Source organism: Bidens hawaiensis, unplaced genomic scaffold, assembly GCF_021521415.1.
Source record: "Bidens hawaiensis isolate Kalapana, Puna unplaced genomic scaffold, B.hawaiensis_p1.1 tig00004283_1, whole genome shotgun sequence".
NCBI lineage: Eukaryota > Viridiplantae > Streptophyta > Magnoliopsida > Asterales > Asteraceae > Bidens > Bidens hawaiensis.
The window spans coordinates 354,774-380,645 of record NW_027491258.1 but is presented as its reverse complement, the minus strand read 5'-3'; the positions used below and the strand labels follow the sequence as shown (position 1 = coordinate 380,645).

The 25,872-nt window shown below is 34.8% G+C and overlaps 1 protein-coding gene and 3 pseudogenes across 1 annotated transcript in view; 2 read left to right on the top strand and 2 right to left on the bottom strand.

Annotated features, from left to right (window-relative positions):
• Nucleotides 1-356: 356 nt before the first annotated feature.
• LOC143626177 (uncharacterized) lies at nucleotides 357-5,322 on the top strand (annotated as a pseudogene).
• A 678-nt stretch (nucleotides 5,323-6,000) lies between these two features.
• LOC143626200 (uncharacterized) lies at nucleotides 6,001-10,970 on the bottom strand (annotated as a pseudogene).
• On the bottom strand, nucleotides 8,981-9,888 carry LOC143626127 (MDIS1-interacting receptor like kinase 2 pseudogene; annotated as a pseudogene).
• An 11,982-nt stretch (nucleotides 10,971-22,952) lies between the features above and the next one.
• LOC143626176 (putative uncharacterized protein YDL057W) overlaps nucleotides 22,953-25,872 on the top strand; it is a 39,811-nt gene continuing 36,891 nt past the window's right edge. Inside the window, exons 1-5 of the mRNA XM_077096328.1 lie at nucleotides 22,953-23,007; nucleotides 23,110-23,234; nucleotides 23,328-23,410; nucleotides 23,500-23,621; nucleotides 23,707-23,737. Coding sequence (XP_076952443.1) covers nucleotides 22,953-23,007; nucleotides 23,110-23,234; nucleotides 23,328-23,410; nucleotides 23,500-23,621; nucleotides 23,707-23,737 — 416 coding nt within the window. The remainder of the gene's footprint in view (nucleotides 23,008-23,109; nucleotides 23,235-23,327; nucleotides 23,411-23,499; nucleotides 23,622-23,706; nucleotides 23,738-25,872) is intronic.

Sequence of the window (25,872 nt, the reverse complement as noted above, 5' to 3'; positions counted from 1 at the left end):
CCTAAAGTTTGATGAAGTCATGAAGAAACAAGGTTTTGCAAAGAATCAAGTGGATCAATGCACCTACCTCAAAATGAGTGGGAGTAAGTTTACTATAGTTGTCCTTTACGTAGATGATATTCTATTGGCAAGTAATAGTTTAGACATGTTGCATGAGTCGAAGCGATTACTCTCGCATAACTTCGACATGAAGGATCTCGGAGATGCTTCTTATGTTATTGGCATCGAAATTCACCGAAACAGACACAGAGGAATCTTAGGATTATATCAAAGGGCCTACATTGACCGTGTCCTTACTCGTTACAACATGCAACATTGTAACCCAATGTCCGAAAACAGAGGTTGAAAATGAGCAAATGAGATTGATACCTTATGCATCAGTAGTCGGGAGCCTTATGTATGCACAAGTTTGTACTCGCCCAGATATTGCTTATATTTCTGGAATGTTAGGCCGTTATCAGACTAATCATGGCCTTGAACACTGGAAAACAGCTAAGAAGGTACTTCAATATCTTCAAAGGACGAAAGACTACAAACTGACTTATAGAAGAAGTGACAATTTAGAAGTGGCGGGTTATTCTGATTCTGACTTTGCTAAATGCAAAGATGACAAGAAGTCCACTTTGGGGTATATCTTTATGTTAGCAGGCGGGCCCATCTCATGGAGGAGTCATAAGCAACAGTTGACGACTACTTCCACCATGATGGCAGAATATATAGCTGTTTATAATGCTACCTGCTGTGGAATGTTGCTTAAAAATCTGATTTCTGGGCTCAAATTAGTCAATTATATTTCTAGACCATTGAAGCTTTATTGTGATAATTCAGCTGTCGTTAATTTCTCGAACAGTAACAGTTCGACTGGAGCTAGTTTATATCTTGATACAAAGTATTTGTTCGTGCGTGAACGAGTTGATGAAAATAAACTTTGTATTGAGTATATTAGTACACATAATATGCTAGCGGATCCGATGACTAAAGGTCTCCCACCTAAAGTTTTTGAAGAACATGTTGCTAATATGGGATTTACTGAAGACCTTATTTAATTGCATATTATACTTATTTACATTTTATTTAATAACATTTCCTCAGTTTTGATTTTGTATGTCTCTTAATATGTTCTGCATGCGTAATGACATATAGACAAATTATTATACAAATCAAATATTTGAAGGGCTTACTTATATAATTTTGATCATAACTACTTAGGTTTTAAACAAGGACTGTAGTATGATTAATGGGGGTCTTGAGCTGATGTTCAATTCAATGACTGTATTTCTCTGCTTCAGTTTAAGTTTAAAGCTAAAATGAGTGTTAAAATCTGCAGACTAATCTAATGCTCATAATAAATGATTATTTGGCCAAGTGGGAGAATGTAAGAATAAATATATGGATATGTATATTTATGTATGGCCTACATGATCATTTATATTATAATAGATCAAAGTTAATTAAATTATACCTTATAATTATGTTAACTAGGTAATTGTTGATGGACCAAATTACCCTTTCTTGCTAACCAAGGGTTTCCCCTTGGATGTATATAAATATGGAGAGACTAATTAACATCACATAACTTAACCCTAAACCCTCACATCAGATTTCGTGAGCATCTCTCCCTTTATATTTTTCGGTTTTCTCAAGAACCCTAATCTCCATCACTAATATACATCCTAAAGGGGAACCCGACCAAGCTGACTGTCATGTCGTCTGGATCGTACTCATCAGCCGTGGCCACTCTCTCTGCTGTGACAGGTATGTTTTAGTTGTATGTTTATCATAACATCCATGTTTTCTATTAAATACATGAAGAACTGATCAACAACTTTGCCTTCTCATCGGGCTTCTAGTGCATTTATTGCACCTCACACTAATCGATTTCGAATTCTCTATGCTCTTGATCTTTATGTGTTCATGTGTTTCCTTTATTGTTTCCATTAAGGAATTTATCTTACACTCTACGGTTGGGTGTGCCCATGACTTACTTGCTTTGCACCTTTCCCCAAGGCTTCTTACCTTGTGCCATCATTGGGTTTGTAAATTGTAACGACCTTAGCTATGCTTCATCTTGCTCCTCTAACTTGAACAAAATTGAGTTATGTGTCTTATCACTATAAAGAAATAGGTGTGATCTTGGTTAGACGCTTTATGTGTCCCTCTTTTGAACATTGTCCTTGGCTCCCTCACTTTTCTTGTTGCTATTTTGTTCATTCATGGGTTTATATGATCATCTCTCACGTAGGCCAACCATGCTTTTGGCTATTGCGATGCTTGAGCCAATGTCTTAAACATTGTATCGCTTTAGTTACGTCATTTCCCATGATTGTAACCCATCATAAAAATAGAACAAGAAATCTCGTCCAAAGGGACAATGATCTCACTAGTTGGGGTCATTATTTCTTAACATACCCTTGAATTATTCCATCTTGCTTGAGGTTACGTAACCCGCTCTTTGCTTAATACTTAACACTGTCTAGATATAATTGTCTCTAAAGTTTACCCAAACAAACTAACCCCAAGTTTTGACAGTGTGTGTATCTCGTTTAACTTCTCCATGTGTACGTGACCACAATAACGCGTGTAATTGTCCTTTATTTGTATTGTAAAGGTCTTGTTTTTTTACCAATTGTCTATAATGTTGACCCCTCATTTAGCCTCAAAGGCTATTTCATTCACCATTGGATATGCCTTCTTATAAGCAATTCCATTTATTGTTTTAAAAATCGTTGTCACATGGAATTGAGTTTAGCATAGGGATTTATTTATTTTGTTTATTTTAGGTCTGACATAACAATTCAAACGCGACACTATAAGACACTACACGATAAGACATGATTACCTACGATGCTAGATATGAACATAACATGATAACTAATCGTGTCAAAAATTCCAAACACGAAATCGATCAAAATTACACATGTAGTGAAACAAAAGTTCATAAAGTTTCAAACATGTCATTAACAAGTGTTTTAACATGTTAGCTTGTTTAAAACACAACACTTGTTAACCGAGTGAAAACGAGCTGAGCTCGAGCTCGGCTCGTTTCGAGCTCTATTTCCAAAGCTCGAGCTCAGCTCGTGAGTAGATTTTCAAGCTCGAGCTCGGCTCGGGCTCGGCTCGTTTATCATTTATTAGTTGTTTTTTAAATAATATAATTATTTTTATATATTATTTTCTATTATAATTTTATGTATAAAATAATATATATATATATATTATTTAGTTATTTTTATTTATTTTTATAACAATATAAATATATATATATATATATATATATTAATAATTATTAAATATATATTTTAAAAAATTATATAAATGGCAGACTCGTTAGGCTCGCGAGCCGGCTCGAGCTCGATAGGTGAAGCTCGGGCTCGGGCTCGGGCTCGGGCTTGTTTATTAAACGAGCTTACTTTTAGGCTTGAGCTCGGGCTCGGGCTCGATTAAGCTCGGCTCGTTCGAGCTTTTTAACGATCTGATCCCGAGTAGCTCGCGAGCAGCTCGGCTCGTTTGCACCTTAACCTCAACCCCAAACATGTTTATTTTAGCCCTCTAGTTTTATCACACGATCACAATCACCCCCTTATTTACACAACTCGCTCAATTGCTTTTGCTTACAGAAACTGGGTTTTAGTCCCAAATTGATAGTTTTGCTTCTTCGGCAATTCAGTATTATTATCATCAGGGAAAATGAAATTCATGTAAAAATCTTAGCTTTTTGATGATGGGTAGGTTAAACTGCAATGCAATTGGGTGTTTGTGAAATGCACACCACCTGTTCGATCATATTCCCCTATCTGTTTATTAACTGTTCTAAGTGTTTAAATTCTGCAGGTGTTGAAACTCAAGAGCAGAGTGTTATGATCGAGAACAGTTACAATGAAAAGCTTGTTGGCATATTGCAAGAAACAGGCTCCAAGGAGGTTGTTGTTGTCTGTCATGGATACAGATCCTGCAAGGTTGGTCACTCCGTGTAAAGTTATTAATATTGTGAAAAGTTATTAGTAATGTCAATGGTAGTATTTATTTATTAATGTTTTGTACTACAGGACAGGAAATCTTGCTGCTGCTTTTGCAGTTGAAGGAATTAGCGCCTTTCGCTTTGACTTTGCTGGCAATGGGTAATTGCATTTTTTATTTTCTTGCAGTAAAGATGTTAACTTCTTGATGATAATTTATTGTCTGTTTCTTTTAGAGAGAGTGAAGGTTCATTTCAGTATGGGAATTATTACAGAGAAGTTGATGATCTGCGGGCTGTGATCAAATACTTTGAACATGAAAAACGCTCTGTAGCTGCAATTGTTGGTCATAGTAAAGGTCAGAAACTATAATTTTATACTTCTTAGTTGCTGATTAACATCTTCAATAACACATTTAAAGTACTGCTATATTGATCAGACTCAGAGACACTTTTGCAGGCGGGAATGTAGTACTTTTATATGCTTCAAGGTTTAATGACGTTCATAACGTGGTCAACATTTCTGGCCGGTTTGATCTGAAAAGAGGCATCGAGGGCCGATTGGGTAAGATTACCTGCAGAGAATTAAAAAACAAGGATTCATTGATGTTGCTAATAGAAAGGGTGAGATTTTATGGTCCATTTTTTAAAATGTTCTACAGAAAATTAACGCGTTAATCACGATTTACAAAAGCAATAGTATCACTATATCGCGGATCTCACTTGAACTTGTAAACAATTTTAGGGAACATAGAGTATCGTGTGACTGAAGAAAGTTTGATGGACCGTTTAACTACCAATAAAAGTGCAGCATGCCAACTGATTCCCCAAAACTGCAGGTTTGTGTTGTTTCCATAATCTATCCAAATTCATTCGTTCTTGTGTGACATAGTATCATTTTGTTTTTAAATTAAACGATTTATTTGTAATAAGATGTCGAGTGTGATGGTTTTAAAGGTTGTTTACTTGTAAAGAATTTGTGTTACTTCAAGCCAAAGTTCGCCCTAAAAACCCAATTTTACATCAATGTTTGATGTGCTTGCAGGGTGTTAAGCATCCATGGTTCTGCCGATAAGATTGTACCAATGGAAGATGCCGTGGAGTTTGCAAAGCATATATTAAACCACAAATTGCATATCGTGAATGGAGCTGATCATGAATACACTTGTCATCAAAATGAGCTAGCTTCAATTGTTCTCGATTTTGTCAAAAACAATTCTAGTCATGACAGTGTACAAGCAACAAGCAAGCCTCTACATTCACGCTTATGAGCTTTTTTATCCTATAACTTTATGTATAAATGAGGTATCTAACTCCAAACCTTAAAAGAAATTACAGTTTAATTCTTAACTAACATTTCCCTCTCCTCTTTTGTGCTTTCTCTTCCGCTTGAGCCTTAAACTTCTGTGTCTACTATGTTCGCATCTTCATCACTAGCACATACAGATATTAATCAATGGTGTTTTTATATTTTGCTAATGTGTATGATTGTCATAATCCAAATGTGCACAAAAGCACGGATATATATAATTATTTGATCATGATGCTTTTCTGTTTAGCGAACATCTTGTAAACACATTTGACGTAGTTCTAGTTCTCATTACTATTTTTTGGATATTCTGTGAAACTTCTTATTGTTGCTACTAATTCCTTATTGTTAGATTCTTCTAGTTTGAAAGTAGTCTATGTGGTGGTGTATGTTGTTCTTCGTCTTCTTTGGCTTGAGAGGGGTATACATTTTAGCATTGATATCTTTCACCTTAGCTCCATTTAAACACATCTTGGCTCATTGCGAAGCTCTCATTATGAATAGCATAAACTCATAAATATTAATTATATGTCTCATAAATAAAAAAGTTTTTTTGTGTGTCTAAATTTAGTGAAAAATAAATATCAACTGAATTTTCAAAGAGTGTTTGCTTTCTATAAACCACCACTGTAACTTTGTTTTTATCATAAATATACTTGGGGCCTCCCTTTTGATGAATATTGAGCGAGATAGAAAGTGATGTGGGGAAGATTAGCTTATTATTGGTTATTTTGACCGAATTTATGGTGTAAGCTACTAGAGTGTCCTATACTCCTATATATAGTTGGTCATTGGTAATGTTTAGGACAACTCTTGATATTATAATAAATTTCCCCCCAAATGAGTTTATATCTAATCGTTTGCTAGAACATATCTAGCTATTTTCACTTCCGCTCCGCGTCAGGTGGTATCAGAGCTCGTTGGTATCTTGATCGCACATTGTGTTCGAGTAAATCAACCTCACCATTGTTGTGGTGGAGATCGTGGGGTTGATAGTTTGTGGTGTATGTTGGAGGATCTCTCTACTAAGGCCTACAAACTCGACTTGATTTGTAGAAATACATTCCATGAGGGCAGTACCTTTTGGTGAATATGGAATGCCATGAACTTTGTTTTTGTATCATAATATATTTGGGACTTACAAGTACAATTAAGGGTTCTTAATCTGGGTGACAGTGTAAAACCTCAACACGATAATTCTTGAGATACATTTCTCATTGTCGGTCGACACTTCGGATCTGTGAGAATGCATGTGAGTGCTACATTACAAACAAGCATGATTTTTTTTTCAATTGATCTATTAGTTGGGTAAGGGAGTCGCTTGTCCAATATATTTTCCAACATTGCACCATCACTAGTCGAATAGCTGTTCAGTGATGGCAATAGGTCTCCAGGATGCTTCCCTCCAATTGTCTCAAGTGCCACCACCCCAAAGCTATACACATCACATTTCTCCATCACAATCATGTTATAGGCAAGTTCTTCATGGCAAATATAGATCAAAGAATCGTTATGAAAATTTAAACAGATGATAGACATAAAAGGAGGGTAAGATTAAGTCCAAATACCTGGAGCAATGTATCCCAAAGTTCCTGCTATTACCGTTTGATTGGAGGAATCCGGGTCAAGTAGTCCACTTTAAGAGAATGTTGTTGCTTGATATGTCTCTATGAACAATAGGCGGGCTGCAGTCATGATGCATGTATGCCAAAGCATGTGCTACATCTTTGATAATGTTCACCCTCTGCCTCCAGTCCACTTTAACAGCTAACGCACTGTCACTCAAGGCACAGAATAGGCTCCCTCTTTCCATGTATTCGTATACAAGGAAGTTGCATTTGTTATGCAAACAAAATCCATGCAGTTTGACAATATTTTTGTGCCTTAGGTTGGTTAACACTTGGACTTCGTTCTTGAAACTCTGGTTGAATATCGGTTGCTCGGCTTCAAAGCGATGAAGTTTTTTTAAAGCAAATGTTTTACCGTTAGGCAGTTTGGCCTCGTAAACGCTACCATAGCCACCTGTTCCAATGCAGTATTTGAGGTCAAAGTCCTCTGTTGCGGTGATGAAGTCTTCGTATGCAATTGTTCCATCATAATTCAATACCGAACACACATTTCCGTGTTTTTTTGTTTCTGACTCCAATCGTTTTCCTGTAGCATTGTGGTTTCTGTAACACGTGTAAACAAGAAGCAAGAAGCAAAGTCCCACGATGAGTGGAAGAAAGATGGTTAAATTGTGGACCAGCTTGTTTTTGGGCTTATGTTCTCTATCCTGGATTGAAGATGGGCTGGGGACGATTGCAGTAGTTAGATTATTCAAAGACTGATTCAGGATCTTTAGTTGTGGGAACTCTGAATAATCAAGTTCATTACCAACAAAACTATTATTACTAATGTCAAGGTACATTAAGTAATTACTGCAATCAAGAATACTTGTGATAGATCCAGTCATACGATTCATAGAGAGGTTTAGATACTGCAGATAACAAACATTGAATTGAAATAATACATTTCCTGACAAATTGTTTGATGAAAGATCAAGGTAAGAAAGCTTTCCAAGTTCAGGATGAACAGGACCCACAAGTCTATTATGATTAAGGTCGACATGTTCTAAGCTCATCGAACTTGCTATACCTAGAGGTATGTCGCCACTTATGGAATTCATGCCAAGGTTTAAAGTTTTCAACTTTCTTAGATTACCAAAATTTGAGGGAAGTTGACCGTCAAAATAGTTGACCCCCAGATTCAACTCTTGTAGCTTTTGTAAATTAGTAATTTCCTTTGGGATGGATCCGTTCAGCTGATTTTTGCTCAAGTCGAGGATGGTTAGATTGACCAAGGAACCAAAAGAGTGTGGGATTGGACCAGTAAGTTTGTTCATACTAAGTTCATTGAACAACCAATGGGTTTAACAAAACTAAAATTGAAGGTGTTTAAAAAAATCTGCTTGTATAGTTTTAAAACTGCATTCCAACCAAAACTAAAATTGAAGTAATTTTGATTTGTAAAATATGTAAAATGTGTGCAGTTACAAGTATATGTTCATCATCGTTTTACTATTAGTTTCACACCCATGTTTTAAAAATTATAGCTTATATAAGCTGGGTTCCACTATGGGTTAAAATTCTGAATTTAAAATATATGCATACAAAAGCTCCAGTTCATCCAGAAATTTTCAAAATATCTATTAAGCCTCTTATAGAAGTTGACCTACTTAGTTCTCATCCTGGATAGTAATACTACAGATTTTGTTTCATATAGTAAACCCTCAATATTGAAGTGCAACAGGTACTAGCATAATTTAAAGTAAATATCAGGCCCACTTAACACAAATTGACATTTTAACTCAAATAGTAAACCCTCAATAATAAGTTATATAAGCTTTCGGTGAGCCCCTGTTCAATGTTTTTTTATTCTATAAACTGCTACCGTAACTTTGTTTCTATATCATACATATACTTGGGCCCTATAATCTGCTAAATTTGGAACATGATAAATAGCGTAGGCATGTGTAAGTACATTCAAGATAAAAGTATAGTTAATGATCAATGCCCTTAACATGATAATTCCTGAGACACGTTTCTCATTGTCGGTCGACACTTGGGATCTGTGAGAATGCATGCAAATGCTACATTGCAAACACGCATGATTTCCTTTTCGATTGACCTGTTGGTTGGATAAGGGAGTCGCTTGTCCAATATATTTTCCAGCATTATACCATGACCAGTTGAATGGTTCAGCAATGACAGGAGGTCTCCAGGATGCTTCCCTCCAATTGTCTCAAGTGCCACCACCCCAAAGCTATACACGTCACATTTCTCCGTCACAATCATGTTAAAGGCAAGTTCTACATGACAAATGTATACATCAAAGGATTATTGGAAAATTTCCAACCGCTAATAGGCATAAAAGAAGTGCAAGATTAGGTAGATATACCTGGAGCAATGTATCCCAAAGTTCCTACGATTACCGTTCGGTTGGAGGAATCAGGATCGAGCCATCTGGCTGCGCCAAAGTCACCAACAAATCCTTCCATTTTTGAGTTCAATAGAATGTTGTTGGTTGATATGTCTCTATGAACGATAGGAGGGTTGCAGTCATGATGCATGTATGCCAAAGCATGGGCTACATCTTTAATAATGTTCACCCTCTTCATCCAATCAATATCAACAGCTGATTCACTATCACTCAAGGCACAAAATAGGCTCCCTCTTTCCATATATTCGTATACAAGGAAGTTGCATTTGTTATGCAAACAAAATCCATACAGTTTGACAATATTTTTGTGCCTTAGGTTGGTTAACACTTGGACTTCGTTCTTGAAACTCTGGTTGAATATCGGTTGCTCGGCTTCAAAGCGATGAAGTTTTTTTAAAGCAAATGTTTTACCGTTAGGCAGTTTGGCCTCGTAAACGCTACCATAGCCACCTGTTCCAATGCAGTATTTGAGGTCAAAGTCCTCTGTTGCGGTGATGAAGTCTTCGTATGCAATTGTTCCATCATAATTCAATACCGAACACACATTTCCGTGTTTTTTTGTTTCTGACTCCAATCGTTTTCCTGTAGCATTGTGGTTTCTGTAACACGTGTAACCAAGAAGCAAGAAGCAAAGTCCCACGATGAGTGGAAGAAAGATGGTTAAATTGTGGACCAGCTTGTTTTTGGGCTTTCCAAGTTCAGGATGAACAGGACCCACAAGTCTATTATGATTAAGGTTCAAATACAACAACCGGCTTAGGTTACTAAAACTTGAGGGAATTGAACCTTCGAAATTGTTGTCACCCAGATCCAACAATTGCAGGTTTTGCAAATTACCAATTTCTTTTGGGATGGATCCATTGAGATGGTTTGTGCTCAAGTATAGGTGTGTGAGATTGAGCATGGAACCATAAGATGGTGGGATTGGACCCCTAAGTTGGTTATTACTAAGATCAAGGGAATCTAAATGGGTCAGATTAGCAAGGGAAGCAGGTAACTCGCCACTGAAACAGTTCATAGAAAGATAAAGGTCTTGCAAATTGATGAGATTGGCGAGGGCAACAGGTAACTCACCACTGAAATTGTTATAAGAAAGATCAAGGTCTTGCAAATTGATGAGATTGGCAAGGGAAGCAGGTAACTCACCACTGAAATTGTTATGTGAAAGATGAAGGTCTTGCAAATTGATGAGACTGGCGAGGGAAACAGGTAACTCACCACTGAAATTGTTATAAGAAAGATAAAGGTATTTCAAACTGGTGAGATTGGCAAGGGAAGCAGGTAGGTTACCTGAGAGTCGATTCCCCCAAAGTGAAAGTTGGGTGAGATTTGAGAGCAAACCAATCTGCTCTGGGATGCTTCCTTCAAGACCACAGTTATCAATTTCAAGGGTAACAAGGTTTGGAAATGAAGAGAAGCCAAGGCTTCCAAGATTACCTTCAAGCTTATCATGATCATAAAACCTTATCTCGATGACACTTCCTGCTTCATTGCATCTGATTCCATACCAAGTACAATGATTGGAAGCATTTACAAATTGTGGCCACCAATTAGTTGCAACCAAAGCTTTTGCTTCTGATGATGAATTGTTGAAATGGGTGGCAGTGGTGTCTTCTGAATATAATATGACAATGAACAACATAAGAAAAAGAAGAAGATGATGAGTGAGAATGTGCATTGGAGAAGAGAAGTAGAGGAAGCAGACCGCATTGTAATGCTTATTAATTATTAACTATATAATAAGAATCTGGCCTGCAAATTCAGGTATTAATTAATTTGTATATCTCCACGACCCAAAAGAGTACTATTTTTCTAAGTCAATGGCAAAGTTGGTCAAAAGTGACGGAGTCGTTTTCTCCTTCATATCTTAATTTATAAAATCTCCAAACGGTGGGTGCATTAAATTGTAATCCACCATATCTGACTAACTATTATTCCAAGTCAATTAAAACGATTTTTGGGGAAATTTTATATAAATTTATTTTTAATTTATATAAACTAGTATTAAGACCCGTATTAAAAATAGAACCAAAGTGGTTGGCTCAAACGAAAAGTAGACGTAAAAAATGATTAAGAACGACACGTGTTACGACACGTTAAAATGTAAAATAATAGAATTTAGACCGGAACAACAAAAAGAACTCTACCAAACTTGATCGAAAGATCTTTGAAATCAACAAAATTAATGTTTTATAGAGTTTTTAGAGAATTATTGATACCCTGAATAATACCATGTTGTTATATATAATTTCAAAATTTCTAACATCTACCTATTCTAATAAATTAATTAATTGTGGACACGTGTTAGTTTGTAGTTAATCATCATACTTTTTTTCCCTCCAAAACTAATATATGTTATAGATAAATAATTATTCACTTTTCTTTTACACTCCATTTATATTATATCTATAACATGATTAAATTATTCACTTTTCTTTAAACTCTATTTATATTATATCTAAACACTTTTATAAAAATAAATATTTAGATATTATACAACTAAACACTGTTAGTATATATTTCACAACATACGTGGTGAAATCCAAAAATCAACAATAAACCGTGTTTGTTAAATATTGAAAAAAATATAATTTTAAATGTTATCACTAACATATTATACTATGTATATTGTTGAATATTGTAAATAGAAAAACAAAAAAAACTCTAATATGCTTTCAATTTAGGAAGTAATTTTTTTAATAATTTAATTATAATAATATTATATATATATATAACAAAATGTAGTGTCCTTGTAGTATGATAATTATTTTTAAGCTAGCTTCTTCTTGATCTCTCTCCCTATTGAAGATGTCACAATCCATCTTCAGCCTATATCAAGACAATTACATCAGATGTGGAGTTATTCTGATCAAATCACCCTTGTCAAACACGTAGTTGCCTCACCGTCACAACCGTCCTGCCTAAAGACATGACCACTGTCGCCTCAAAACCCACCCACCACCACCGCCGGTCTTTCTTGTTCGTCTGTTGTGATCACTATTGTGCCTAAGCCATTTAATAACAACCTCACCACAATGAACCTCATAAAGTAACCCAACAAAGAGTATTATAAGCCCAACAAAAGGGTTTGTGAGGAGGCCATCGTAGGTTATAAGCAGTGATGATACTAGAAGAGCTAGGGATTATGTAACAGCCTAGCTACCACGACACCATAATATTGTCCGTTTTGGCCGGGACGTACCACCATCGTCTCACGGATTTGTTTTTTGGGTTGCCCAAGTGGTCACCCATCCTCATACTACTCCCACCTGAGCACGCTTAACTATGAAATTCTCCTCTTATCCACTACCATTAAACGCCCAAAACGCGTTATGATGGGGAAGGTATCCACCTCCTTATAAATAAGACTTAGTTCTCCTTCCCAACCGATGTGGGATGTCACAGATTATGAAAAATCAATCGAATCACAGTGGTTATTCATAATATGTTCTCTCTTTTGTTGTGTCAATTTGAATACACAACATCTTCATCTTCAGATCTAGAGAGAGAAGCATCACATCCGGCCATCGCCACCTTCCTTCATCACATATCTTTTGTGTAAGTGAAGTGATTTTTTGCACCCAGCATTACGTCAACACCAAATTAAACACATAAATGATGAAATCAACAAATTATTAGGAACTTACATGGTTCTTAGGCTTGATTTCACCGACAGATTCAGTTACGCCGCTGAGGAGGATGTTGCCGGAAATTGCGTTGCAATGAGAGAGGAGTGTGTAGTTCTTAATTCTTATCCTCGTACACAAGATGATAAAAGTAATATGAAGCTGGCACGTGAAAAAAGAGAAACGTGCTACTCTCTGTGGCATTACTATCCATCTTCTAAAATTATGTGAAGGGAGTTTGCAAACTATATGGTGAGATTTTAAGTGGTTATGAGTGTAAATTATAGGGCGGAGAGAGAAAATGTGATGTTTTTTTGTAAATTTGGGAAACTTTGTGTGCCCCTATTTTATGTTTTAATATTTATTGAGTTGATTGTGAGTAAAGGATAGATAAAACTATAATAATAAAAGCATAAAAAAATATTTTTTTTATTGAATAGAAGAGAGAAATGTAGTGTTTTGTAGTGTAATTATAGAGTTGAGGATGGAGAAAGGACCGAGAATGCTCTCAACATTTTAACTATGAGCATCCACAATGGTGGACGAGTAAAGGAAAACTAAATGCACCACATCAGATTTCCACGCATTCACATTCAAACATCAAAAATTCTCATTTTTCTCCAACACTACATCCACATTTAAACAACTCTATATTTTCATATAATCAGCTACTTTTATATTTTATTTCTATAAACTCACATCTAACTATACTATTAAAACAATTGAGTTTGTGTCCACTTTGCCTCTTCGAGTTGGTTCTATCCTATTGTTTTCACATATATCAATTACTTCTATGAATTTTTTTATAATTAAATAATACAAAAAGAAAGTTAAATTAATCAAAATCTACTTATTATATTCAGGAAAGATGTATTTTGGACACTTGACTCTTTACTATTGATCTATTACTATTATTTTAATAAATACCAAGCCATCTTATAATTTCTTGTTAATAAAATAATTCAAAATAATATTATAATTCCCATTTAATAAGAACCTGCTTATTAGTTGTGTTTTAATCCATTATTAAGTGATAATTTAAACTACTGACCTGTCCATATGTTTTGAAACTCTAATTAAATACAAATATTATCTTTTAATGTTAGTAATGATTACATGATTAATAAATAGTTTTTAATTGATTTCACTTATGATAATCTTATTATTTCTTAATCTTACCCTAAACTCGTATCTATACTTTGCAAATCTATTTGTCATTGTTTTTTTAAATATAATCTTTTGTACAGAATTTAAACTATGCCCATTTACTTAACAAAAAAATATTAGGTATTTAAAAGGTTATTGATACCTACCTCTAACTTTATATTATAAACTGATATTATTTTAACAAGGATAAGTTAAAATATATATGCTTTTAGCCTTTTAGGTTTTAACCAAGGATCATATATTTTTTATGGTGACCAAACTATAAAACGTATAACAATTAAAGAACAATAGCCAATAATTTTGGAAACAAGTAATCTGAAGTTAATGAAATGATTTCAATTAACTTTCAATTATCATAAATTCAAGAATTTATAATCTATCGACAATCAAAACACACCACAGCCTTCCTCTTACAATCAGCTTCAACACGACCCGTCTTTTTGCAGAAATTACATATGATGATGTTAGATGGTCTAAGACATTTGCCAAAGTGTCTCCTGCCGGAAAATTTGCAAATCAGACGGTGATATACGAATGCTCCTTCCCTCTTTCTTTCAACCTTTCTCACCTTTCCTCCTGCATTCGATTTACCATCATTTTGCTTCCTTTCATCCCTATTCATGATCATCCCGTCCATTAAATATCCAGCCAACTCCATGGCAGATTCCGTTGTGGATGGCATATGAGAACAAACCAAATCACGTATCTCGATTGGTAGTCCGTAAATATACAGCGTCACTTTATTAAATTCAGGAGTGACTAAACGTGGAACAATCCTACAGTACCCAAGAAACTTGGTATTATATTCCTTGAGATTCGTTCCGACAACTTTGTGGTTCCATAACTTGGTTTGAATCTGGTCCATTTCACGAATCGGACAGAATTTATTTAATATCATTTCTTTGAAAGTTTTCCATTCCAAGTTATACATATTTTCTCTACCCTTGATCTCAATAAGGGTATTCTACCATTCCAACGCCTCTCCCTTGAACATTTGGGAGGTATACTGAACTTTTTCCCTCTCGGTACACTTACTGATCAATACAATGGACTCCATATCTTCCAACCATCGAAGGGTAACGATTGCTCCCTTATCACCGTGAAATTCTTTTGGATTGTAAACTTTGAAAATTTTAAAGTCACAACCTTCTTGTATTTTTAGTTTCTTGGTTTTATCAAAAAGCTCGTTTTCAGCAGTCGAGCTTTGTGCGAATTCCTCTTTCTTTTTCTCCGATTCCTTTTTATTACTTTCTCTTTTCTCTGTTTCCTTTTTAGATTCTTTCTTTGAGTTTACGGTTTCGCTCATGCTTCGACTATTTCTCTTGCTAGACTGAGAAGCTGTTCTACCAGGATCATTTCTCATGAGTTCAAAAAGTGGGTTTACAGCCTATTTTATTAAGTCACGAACACCGAGCACATATTCATTTGGTATTACTTGAATATTTTTTCCTATGGTCTTTTCTTTGTTGACTTGGATTTCTAGATTACCGTTGACTTTTTCTTGTCCAGACATGTTGTACATGAATAAGACAAGATTTTAATTTAGAAGAGAAACACCTTCTTATATTACATTATTTTTGTTACACAACAGCCAACAACGATTCTTAACGGCTATATTATCTTTAATCTCTAATCCACTTCCTGACAAGATTTTTCATCTTGTCATATTTTTTGATGATTTTCTTTCCTACTTTCTTTTTATCCACTTTCTCATTTTGCAGCTCGTCCATTACCGCATTAGGCGGGTTAGGATATCCTATTGGTGCAGATGCAGCTGGGAAGAGATAAGCGTTTTCTCTTGGGTAAAGATGTGGGTTTGCAATATATGCATGCATTTTCTTATCGGGAATATTAGTAGTATAGAATTCTTCGATAAGGTTATCTTCCTCACAAATCTCATTGGCTTGCTGGAGATTGAGGGTCTCGGTCCTACGTATGGGGGAAAATGAGGATTCTCTTCTTCATTTTCTTCAGGTTCTTCCTCGGCATAGTAACCCTCATCTTAGGTTTTCGACTTGGTTGGCATTTGAAATGGTATCTTTTCATAGGGCATAGTAACCCTCATCTTAGGTTTTCGACTTGGTCCTGCAGCAATCTGTGGGACTTAATAGTTTGGTGGTGGCGACCTGAAATGCCACGTACTCTGATCAGAATGACAATTCATCTAACTTGATGAGCTAGAACTAATCCCCTGCTAAATCTTACTTTGAACTTCTTGTTCCTCGGAAGGATGATAGGGTGGAATTTCATATGGATAATACTGGGAAATGTTATCAGCGGTATCATTAGAAATTTCAATCGGTAATTGTTGGCTTCCCGGGAGATATACGGGTTAACTCCCATAGGGTTGCACCAGAACTATTGGTTGGTTTTGACTAAAGAAGTTGGTGTAATAACTATTACTGCTCGCCATATCTGATGGTTCGCGAATGAGTGTCGGTTTAGTTCGAATGGCTACTCGGCGTCTATGACCAAGATAGTTAATATAAGACACCTGCACTAATTAGATTTAGGGATGGGAAGTTTACCAATCCTATCTTATCCCTATGAAATAATAATAATAACTTTAAGGTTAAAGCTTATTTACTAATGTTTAAATACTTAATTCGCTGAAACTGATGGCTCTGATACCAACCGTTCACATCCCGACTTTGGGCCTAGAAGTGTGACCACGAGTTGGTACCTATTTTGTAAATATATCAGAGTTTATGGGTTAATTTTAGCGGAAGACTTAAAGTTGATTAAAATATTAATTTACATTGAAAGTTTACTTGGGATTTAAATACCCAAGTATTCGTTTAAAAAAATACATGTTTATATTACAAGGATATTAATGTCAAAAGTTGAGCCATCTTGTTACGCGCTTCTAACTCCACGACGACTCCAATCCTTGCTACTTCTTATAAGTACTTAATTACCTGGATTAGGTGGGAAAATACGTCAACTATGTGCTGGTGAACAGGTATGAATCCAAAAATAATTAATTAACAGGTATAATACACATATAGTTTTCTGTACAAGCTCAGCAAAAGTATTTCTACTTCCGGGATTTGTACACTACCCCACACACACAAAAGTGTTCCCCGAGCCACGTAGCCTCTAATGGAGAACTAATTATGACTGTTAGCCCGCAGCCACGTAGCCTTTGACTGTTTAGGCTAGACAGTTAATAGTTATGTAAGGATCCAGCCACATGTGTAATCGGTCTGAGTTGCTTTTATTTTCTATTTTATATTATAACGTTTTTAGAAATCACGTAATCTCATGTAAACGTTGACTGAGAGGTTAGCTATTAGGCACTCGTTTATCTTATAGAGTATAAATATATTTTGACTGTTTGTAAAGGTTTAACGTATTCACTTGTACCTTCAGTGTGTGTTTGAAAACCTTGACTGTGAATGAGAATGATATTAACCTATGCATAAATGGGTTTGTATAAATATTTCGAATGGTGTTTCTTTATTAAGCTATTGCCTTTAAGCTTAACCTTGATAAAGTTTTTAACTGTACTTTTGAATGAAAGCACTTGGTTTTATGTGACGTTTGATATAACATGCTTTGGCTTAATAGGTTCTAACACGTTGGTGAGTTTCTCCATGTAAGTAAACGGGTCCCGCGGTTGATTGGGATTTATACGGATTACTTTTCCTTAGGCAAAAAACTCACTACTAGTGATATCCCTTACAGTTTACTACATGTCCGTCAAAGTATAACTTTGTTAACTTTACTTCATTAAGAGGTAACGTCTTTGAAAATTCGTTATGAATGTTTATAAAATACTTTCAAGGTTAAAGACCATAGCCTCGATTAAAGTTTAAGTTATAACTTAAACATAACTCCTACCTTAGTATGAAGACACGGGATGATAATAATAAGAAAAGAGTGACGACTTGACGGGTAGAATCTTGGTCCAAACTCGCTTATACGATTGATAACTTGTTTATAGCTTCAAAACTTGCACAAACTTTGAGAAAACGGAACGTCGGCTCATCACAACAATCGGGTACGATTCCCTAGGTTAAGTGTGTGAGAATGGAATTAATTTTGGGATGATTTGGGTTCAATCCCGTAACTCCCTATTTATAGGCAACATTTACACTCCATTGCGATACGCGATGGAGTATTTAGTCGTCCGTCGTGTATCGCGGTGCCGCAATTCTGTGAGAATGCCACGTGTTGACACGTGGCCTATCAAAACGTGCCACGTGTTGACACGTGGTTGGACACGTGTACCAGGTTGCATAACAGGGTCTTCACATATCGCGATGGTCCTATGGTTTAAGCCATCGCGTATCGCTATGCCGCCCTAATATTGATTTGTGTGCAAGTCCATCGCGTTACGCGATGGGTTTATGTGTATCCCGTCGCGTATAGCGATGAGATAAAATTCTCATAATTTTCATTCTAAATCCTTAGACTTTATAAGCTGGCAATTTTAGCTAAATTCTATAACGGTTATCTAAGTGGTGTTACAGAACTATCCGAAATTTCGGATATCCGAAAATTCGGATTCGGATATCAATTTTGGGATTTTTCGGATATTTCGGATATCCGAACTATCCGAAATACTAAATTTAATATTTTTTTAATCTATTTATATACCAATTAAGGGTGTGTTTGGGATTGCTTATTTAAGTGTAAAAGGACTTTTTGTTAAAAGAACTTATAAACTTATGAATTTTTTAAAACAAGTTTGTACAAAAATGTTTGGATTAGTTTATGTGTTGGGATAAACAAAAATGACTAAAAGGGTCACTCTTTTTTAAAAGAGTGTAATGAGTTTTGAGGGTTAGAAGAGTGTAATAGGTAAATCAAACACATTAAGTTAATAAGTTAAAGATTTCTAACTTTTCAAAACCCTTTTATTTTGCCTTCTCCATAAGTTAAAATCCATAAGGCCTTATGTTTTGCCAAACACCTTATACACCTTATTAACTTTTCAAAAAGTTTATAAGTTATAAGTTGATGAAAATAAGGAATCCCAAACACCCACTAAGTATATGAGATTTGGAATTATAAACCCTAGATCTTAAAAAGCATTAGCCGTTTCTGCTTCTCTCCATCTCTGCGTGTCTTTGGTTCAAGCAAGACCAGTGTCGCCGTCAACCACCAAGTCAACTACCATTGATCGACCTCTGGCGTCCCAATCTCATGAAGATCGACCTTCATCTCCGTGCTCTCACTCCGTAGTCTCTCATGTCTTTCCAATAAGGCATTTCAGATTTATAGTTGTGTTGTACACATGTTAGATTATTAATTACCTTTTGTACAGATTTATTTCAAGGATTTGTTTGGTCACTTTGTTGTATTACAAATTTCAGATTACATACTTTGCTTGTTCATATGTCAGATTACTATACATCATATTTGTTATAGTTTGTTAATTTTTGTTTTTCTCCACATTTTCGGATATCCGTTTCATTATCCGAACGGATATCTGAAATTTCGGATATCCGAAGTTAGGATATTCGAAATTTCGGATACGGATTCGGGTAATGAAATCCACTATCCGAAATGTTCGGATATCCGAAACTCTGGATATCCGACATCGAACACCCTTACCCACAACCACCATTGTCGCTGACCACCAATTTTTTATATTTCTTCGTCTTTCATGCTTACCTAAGAACATAAATAAACATAAAGTAACAATCCATTTTATTCCTAGTAATTATACGGTAACCAAACAAGACAATGAAATAGTAGTGATCAATTCCATTTATTTGTACATTCCATCCTCTGTACATTCCAAATTTTACAAGTGTGGAATTGGTCTTTTTAAATTTTACAAGTTTGAGCTGACATTAGTTTCCGTTAAATTTTATTTTAATTACGAATAAAATAACCAAAATATTCCTTTTTATAGTTAAAGGGACCATTATGTAACTCTATTTAAATTACAAGGACCATTTATATATTTATAATATATATAAACGAAAAAATAAAAATCCTACGTGTCGCGATGTGGTCGCTCCCCTTTTTTTTAGAGTCATCAGATTTGCTTGATTTTTAAATGGAGGGTTCTCATGCATTTGACCCGAATTCACGGGTATGGGTCTTACCAAACCCATATATTCCTTAAATGGGTTATAACATCTCATTAAATTTAAAATTATTCTCACCAAATTATTGATGTGAAAATCCTATAAAATAGGATATTATAAAAATTATTATATGATTTTTTTAATAAAAATATTATTTATAATTAAGAAACAATTTTATAGTAAAAAAAAATAAGCGGGTCTTGGGTCTTACCAAACCCAGATAACTTTTAAACCGGGTTATAATATCTTAGTTATTTGTGAAACCTTTTTATCATCAAACTCTAAGTATATTATAAATTTCATTACAATAAATAAAACTAAACCCAAAAAAGTTTATAAATATTAAAAACGAGTAATGTAAAACAGGCCCCATTATACGGGGGATAAAACTAGTTTTACTCAAATTAAAATAACTTAAAAGGAAAGAAAGACGCTTAACCCAATTTAGGGTCTCCAATCTTAGAGCATTCCCATCCCATCCCCCATAATTATGTGAGGGGATTGGTAAATTATAGGGATGAGTTTTGAATGATTGTGAGTGTAAATTATAAGGTGGAGAGAGAAATGTGGTGATTTTTTGTAAATTTGGGGAAACATTTAGGGAACATTGTTTGCCCCTATTTATTTTTTAATATTTGTTGGATTGGTTGTGAGTAGGGGAGAGAGAAAACTGTAATGATAAAAATATTATTTAATTAAACAGGAAAGAGAAATGTAGTGTTTTGTAGTGTAATTATAGAGATGGAGATGGAGAACGGAATGTGAATGCTCTTAGAGCACTCCCCGTCTATTCACTACCATATATCCATATATATATATATATATCATATAATTACACTAAAATTATTGTATTTTCTCTTTTCTTTTCAATTAAATAATATTTGTTTATACCTTCATCATTATCTTTTCTCTCCCATTCACTCACAACCACTTTAAAAAAATATTAAAAAAATTATACGGTGTGAATAGTATAACCCCAAATTTAACTTTCCCATAATAACATTTTCTCTCTTCTATGCTTACAACCATTCATAACTATATCATATAATTTATAAAAACTCCCTTCCAAAAATATAGGAAATAGGCTGAAAATGCCTCTAGAATTAGTTTATTGGGCACCCATTTAAATCCAACAGTTAGTTGCACTGATGTTTCTTGATTTCCCAATCCCATTTACTTTTTAATTTAAAAATGAAATCTTGGAACAGCTGAATTGGGTCTATTTACATGAATGGAATTGGGGCTATTGATCTATATGGGAATTAGCCATGTTTTGCAGCTGAATGGGGTATATTTTTGTTTTCAACTCACACCAATGATTTAGATTGCATAGTGGTTCAACTTAAAAGAAAGTTATAGTGTCATAAAGTTTTAACTAGCTTAAAGTATTCACATCCAATTCTCTATTTTTAAATTCAAAATTACATTAAAAATTATTATATTTTCTCTTCTTTTAATTAAATAATATTTTTCTTATACCGTTATCATTACTTTTTCTCTCTTTCACTCACAAACACTTTCAACAATTATTAAACAATTATAGGGGTGAACAATAGTTATTCAAATATACAAATAATCACTACATTTTCTTTTTCATTTACTCACAGCTCCCAAAACCACTTCATAAATTATATAAACTCTACTCAACAAATTTGGTGGTTTGAATGTGAATGCTCTTACTATTCAACAATGATGGTTTTAACTAAACATTAAATTATAAAGGAAAAATATTTTATTGGTTGGTTTGCAAGTGCCTCCATGTCATTGACCCTCCTTCTCCGTTAATGTCTTGGCGAAACACCCCTTAGCGCCCCTTAATGGCGTTGTGTAGTCGTTTTAGCGCCACCCTTAATGAGCCGGACACCGCTTGGCACACCTCAACAAACACTACCTAAGTCTGGAGGCCAATTCATGATGGCCCTATGCAAAATTTCTAACCAATCTCAGAGGCTTGCGCTACCAAAACTTATGTAACCCGTTTCATTTCGTAACGTGTTAACATGTGATGTGTGCAGTGTTTTAAAAACCTGTTCAATCGGATTTCGCACAACAGACCGGTATTTTGAGCGCAATATTTTTGGCTGGTTTGCTAAAACATCGTACCGACGGTTTTTTTCTAAAATACCGGTTTTTATTGGCAAACCGGTTTTAAGTACAAAAAACTTTTGATATTTGCATCCCATATTTTTCCAAAATTACTTTTAACCCAACAATTAATATTCAAACTTGTAAATTTTAGAACTATTTTTTTTAAATTGAGTGCTTTTGTATTATTTTTTCAATATAGATTAAATTTTGGATTATTTTTTGTTATGGAATCATTTACTTTTTGAAGTTGAAGTTGGCGGAAATTATAAGGTAAACTATTCAACAGGTTGAACCTCCGGGTATACCCCGTGCGGTTGTACAATTTTTTAACCCAGCCCGATAAAAATAAAATACCGGTTTTTAAAACATTCGACGTGCGTACATGTTTAAAATTATAGGCTCTAACTTATTTTAGCCCTCTAGTTTTATCATATGATCACAATCGCCCACTTATTCACACCACTCGCTCAATTGCTTTTTTCTTACAGAAACTGGGTTTTTGTTCTAAATCGTCCAAATTGATAGTTTTGCTTCTTCGGCAATTCAGTATTATTATCATCTGGGAAAATGAGGGGGTGTTTGGGATTCCTTATTTTACTTCTTTATAACTTTTCATCAAGTTAATAAGTTACAAAAGTGTAACCTATGGAACTTTTTTCTTTCGTAATATAATAATATAAGCAATCCTAAACCATTTATTCCTTCTTAAAAAGTTTATAAGTTGATGAAAATAAGCAATCCCAAACACCCCCTGAAATTCTTGTAAAAATCTTAGATTTTAGATGATGGGTAGCTCAAATTCGACCACTGAAGACTGCAATCTCTTCTTCTCAGCAGGTCAGACTGCAATGCAATTGGGTGTTTGTGAAATGCACACCACCTGTTCGATCATATTCCCCTATCTGTTTATTAACTGTTCTAAGTGTTTAAATTCTGCAGGTGTTGAAACTCAAGAGCAGAGTGTTATGATCGAGAACAGTTACAATGAAAAGCTTGTTGGCATATTGCAAGAAACAGGCTCCAAGGAGGTTGTTGTTGTCTGTCATGGATACAGATCCTGCAAGGTTACTTGGTCATTTCAGAAAGTTATTAGAGTTGGTGTGTTATTATTAATATTGTCAAGGGTAGTTTTCATTAGTTAATTTTTTATGCTACAGGACAGGATTCCCATGGTGAATCTTGCTGCTGCTTTTGCAATTGAAGGAATTACTGCTTTTCGCTTTGACTTTGCTGGCAATGGGTATTTGTTATTTTCTAGTAATAAAGTCGGTCAAATATGGTGTTAGTTACTTAGATTCTTGATGGTAGTTCATCTGTTATTTCTTTTAGAGAAAGCGAAGGTTCATTTCAGTACGGGAATTATTACAGAGAAGTTAATGATCTGCGGGCCGTCGTCCAATACTTTGAACATGAAAAACGCTCTGTGGCTGCAATTATTGGGCACAGTAAAGGTCAGAAACTATAATTTTATACTTCCTAATTGCCGATTAACATACATAAACAAATTTAAATAACCTATCAGAGACACTTTTGCAGGCAGGAATGTAGTGGTTTCATATGCTTCAAAGTTTAACGATGTTCACAATGTGGTCAACATTTCTGGCTGGTTTAGTCTGAAAAGAGGTATCGAGGGCCGATTGGGTAAAGATTTAAAAACATGGATTTGTTGATGTTGCCAATAGAAAGGGTCAGATTCATATGGTCCATTTTTAATAGAAAATTAACGTGTTAATCACGATTTACAGAATCAATAGTATCACTATATCGTGGATCACACTTGAAGTTGTAAACAATTTTAGGGAACATAGAGTATCATGTGACTGAAGAAAGCTTGATGGACCGTTTAACTACCAATAAAAGTGCAGCATGCCAACTAATTCCCCAAAACTGCAGATTTGTCTTGTTTCCATAATCTGTCCAAATTCATTCATTCTTGTGTGACATAGTATCATTTTGTTTGTAAATTTAATAATTATTTTGCAATCTAATGTCGGGTGTGATGGTTTAAAAAGGTTATTCACTTGAAAAGAAGTTGTGTTGCTTCAAGCCAAAGTTTCGCCTGGTGCTAAAACTCAAATATTTGTGTTGAAAAGAATTAGTTATCAAATGTGCTAGTCGCACTCAAGGCGCATAGGTCTCGCCTGGTGGGGGCTGAGCGCTAGGCGCAATAAAAGCGAGGGCTCGAGGAAAAAATGGCTCACTTAAATAAAAAATAAAATTATTTTATGTATGTGAAAAATAATAATATTCTTCATATAAAACAAACAAAAACTATATATAACACTTAATATCGTCTAATTAGTACCAAAAGTTCTAAAATAGTCAAGATTCAAATGTAACTCCAAAATTTGAATAACGAAATGTATTAATATAATGCCTATGACCTCTCCTAGATCTAAGCTTCAATAGCACTCCTTGCATTTCTTTTGCTCGACCGTTATCTTCTCATGTTCTTGGCATAGACAATGCCGAAGCGCTTGCCTAGGAACTAGAAGCACATTTATTGAGCCTCGCCTGAAAAATAGGTCTAGGCGCAAGAAGTGAGGGCTTTTAATAACTATGCTTAAAACCCAATTTGACATCAATGTTTGATGTGCTTGCAAGGTGTTAAGCATCCATGGTTTCACCGATAAGATTAAACCACAAATTGCATATCGTGAATGGAGTTGATAATGAGTACACTTGTCATCAAAATGAGCTAGCTTCAATTGTGATTGATTTTATCGAAAACAATTCTAGTCATGACAGCGTACAGGTAGCAAACAAGCCTCTGCACTTGAGCTTTTTTATCCCGTAACTTTATGTATAAATGAGGTATTCAACTCCACTCCATAAAAGAAATTTTTGAGTAGGGTTCAGCGTGTTGTAAATGGAACCTCTTCAGCTTCTAGGTCCCAAAGCTCCGTTTTTAGCAGGATTGGTTTTGCTATTCAAAAGGGGGTTGCGGCGCAGCTTGTTGCTCGTTTGCCTGCCACTTTATTGTAATCGTTTTATAGTAAATTATCTATATGTTGGTATATATATTTTTAAAAAATAACATTATAGTTTAATTCTTAACTAACATTTCCCTCTCCTCCTTTTACTTTCTCTTCCACTTGAGCCTTAAACTTTTGCCTCTAGTATGTTTGCATCTTCATCACTCACACATACAAATATTTAATGGTGTTTTTCCATGTTACTAATGTGCATGCTTATCATAATCCAAATGCGCACAAAAACACGGAATGCCATGTACTTTGTTTTTGTATCATAATATATTTGGAGGATCTCTCTACTAAGGATGTAAAACTTGACATAATCCTTTTGTAGAACTACATTCCATGAGCGTAGGTGGAACAAATGTCCACAAAACTCATGAGGGACTTACCTTTTGGTGAATATGGGATGCTATGTACTTTGTTTTTGTATCATAATATATTTGGGACTTACAGTTTGGTGAATATGGAATGCAATAGATAGAGCAAGCATGTACTTTATAAATACATTTATGAAACAAGTACAACTAAGGGTTGTTGATCTTAAGAGCATTCTCAACCCGTTCCCCAACCTATCTCTATAATTACACTAAAAAACACTATAATTCTCTCACCAGTTCAATTAAATAATATTTTTTATACATTTATCATTACAGTTTTATCTCTCCTCTACTCACAACCAATCCAACAAATATTAAAAAATAAATATGGACAACCAATGTTTCCC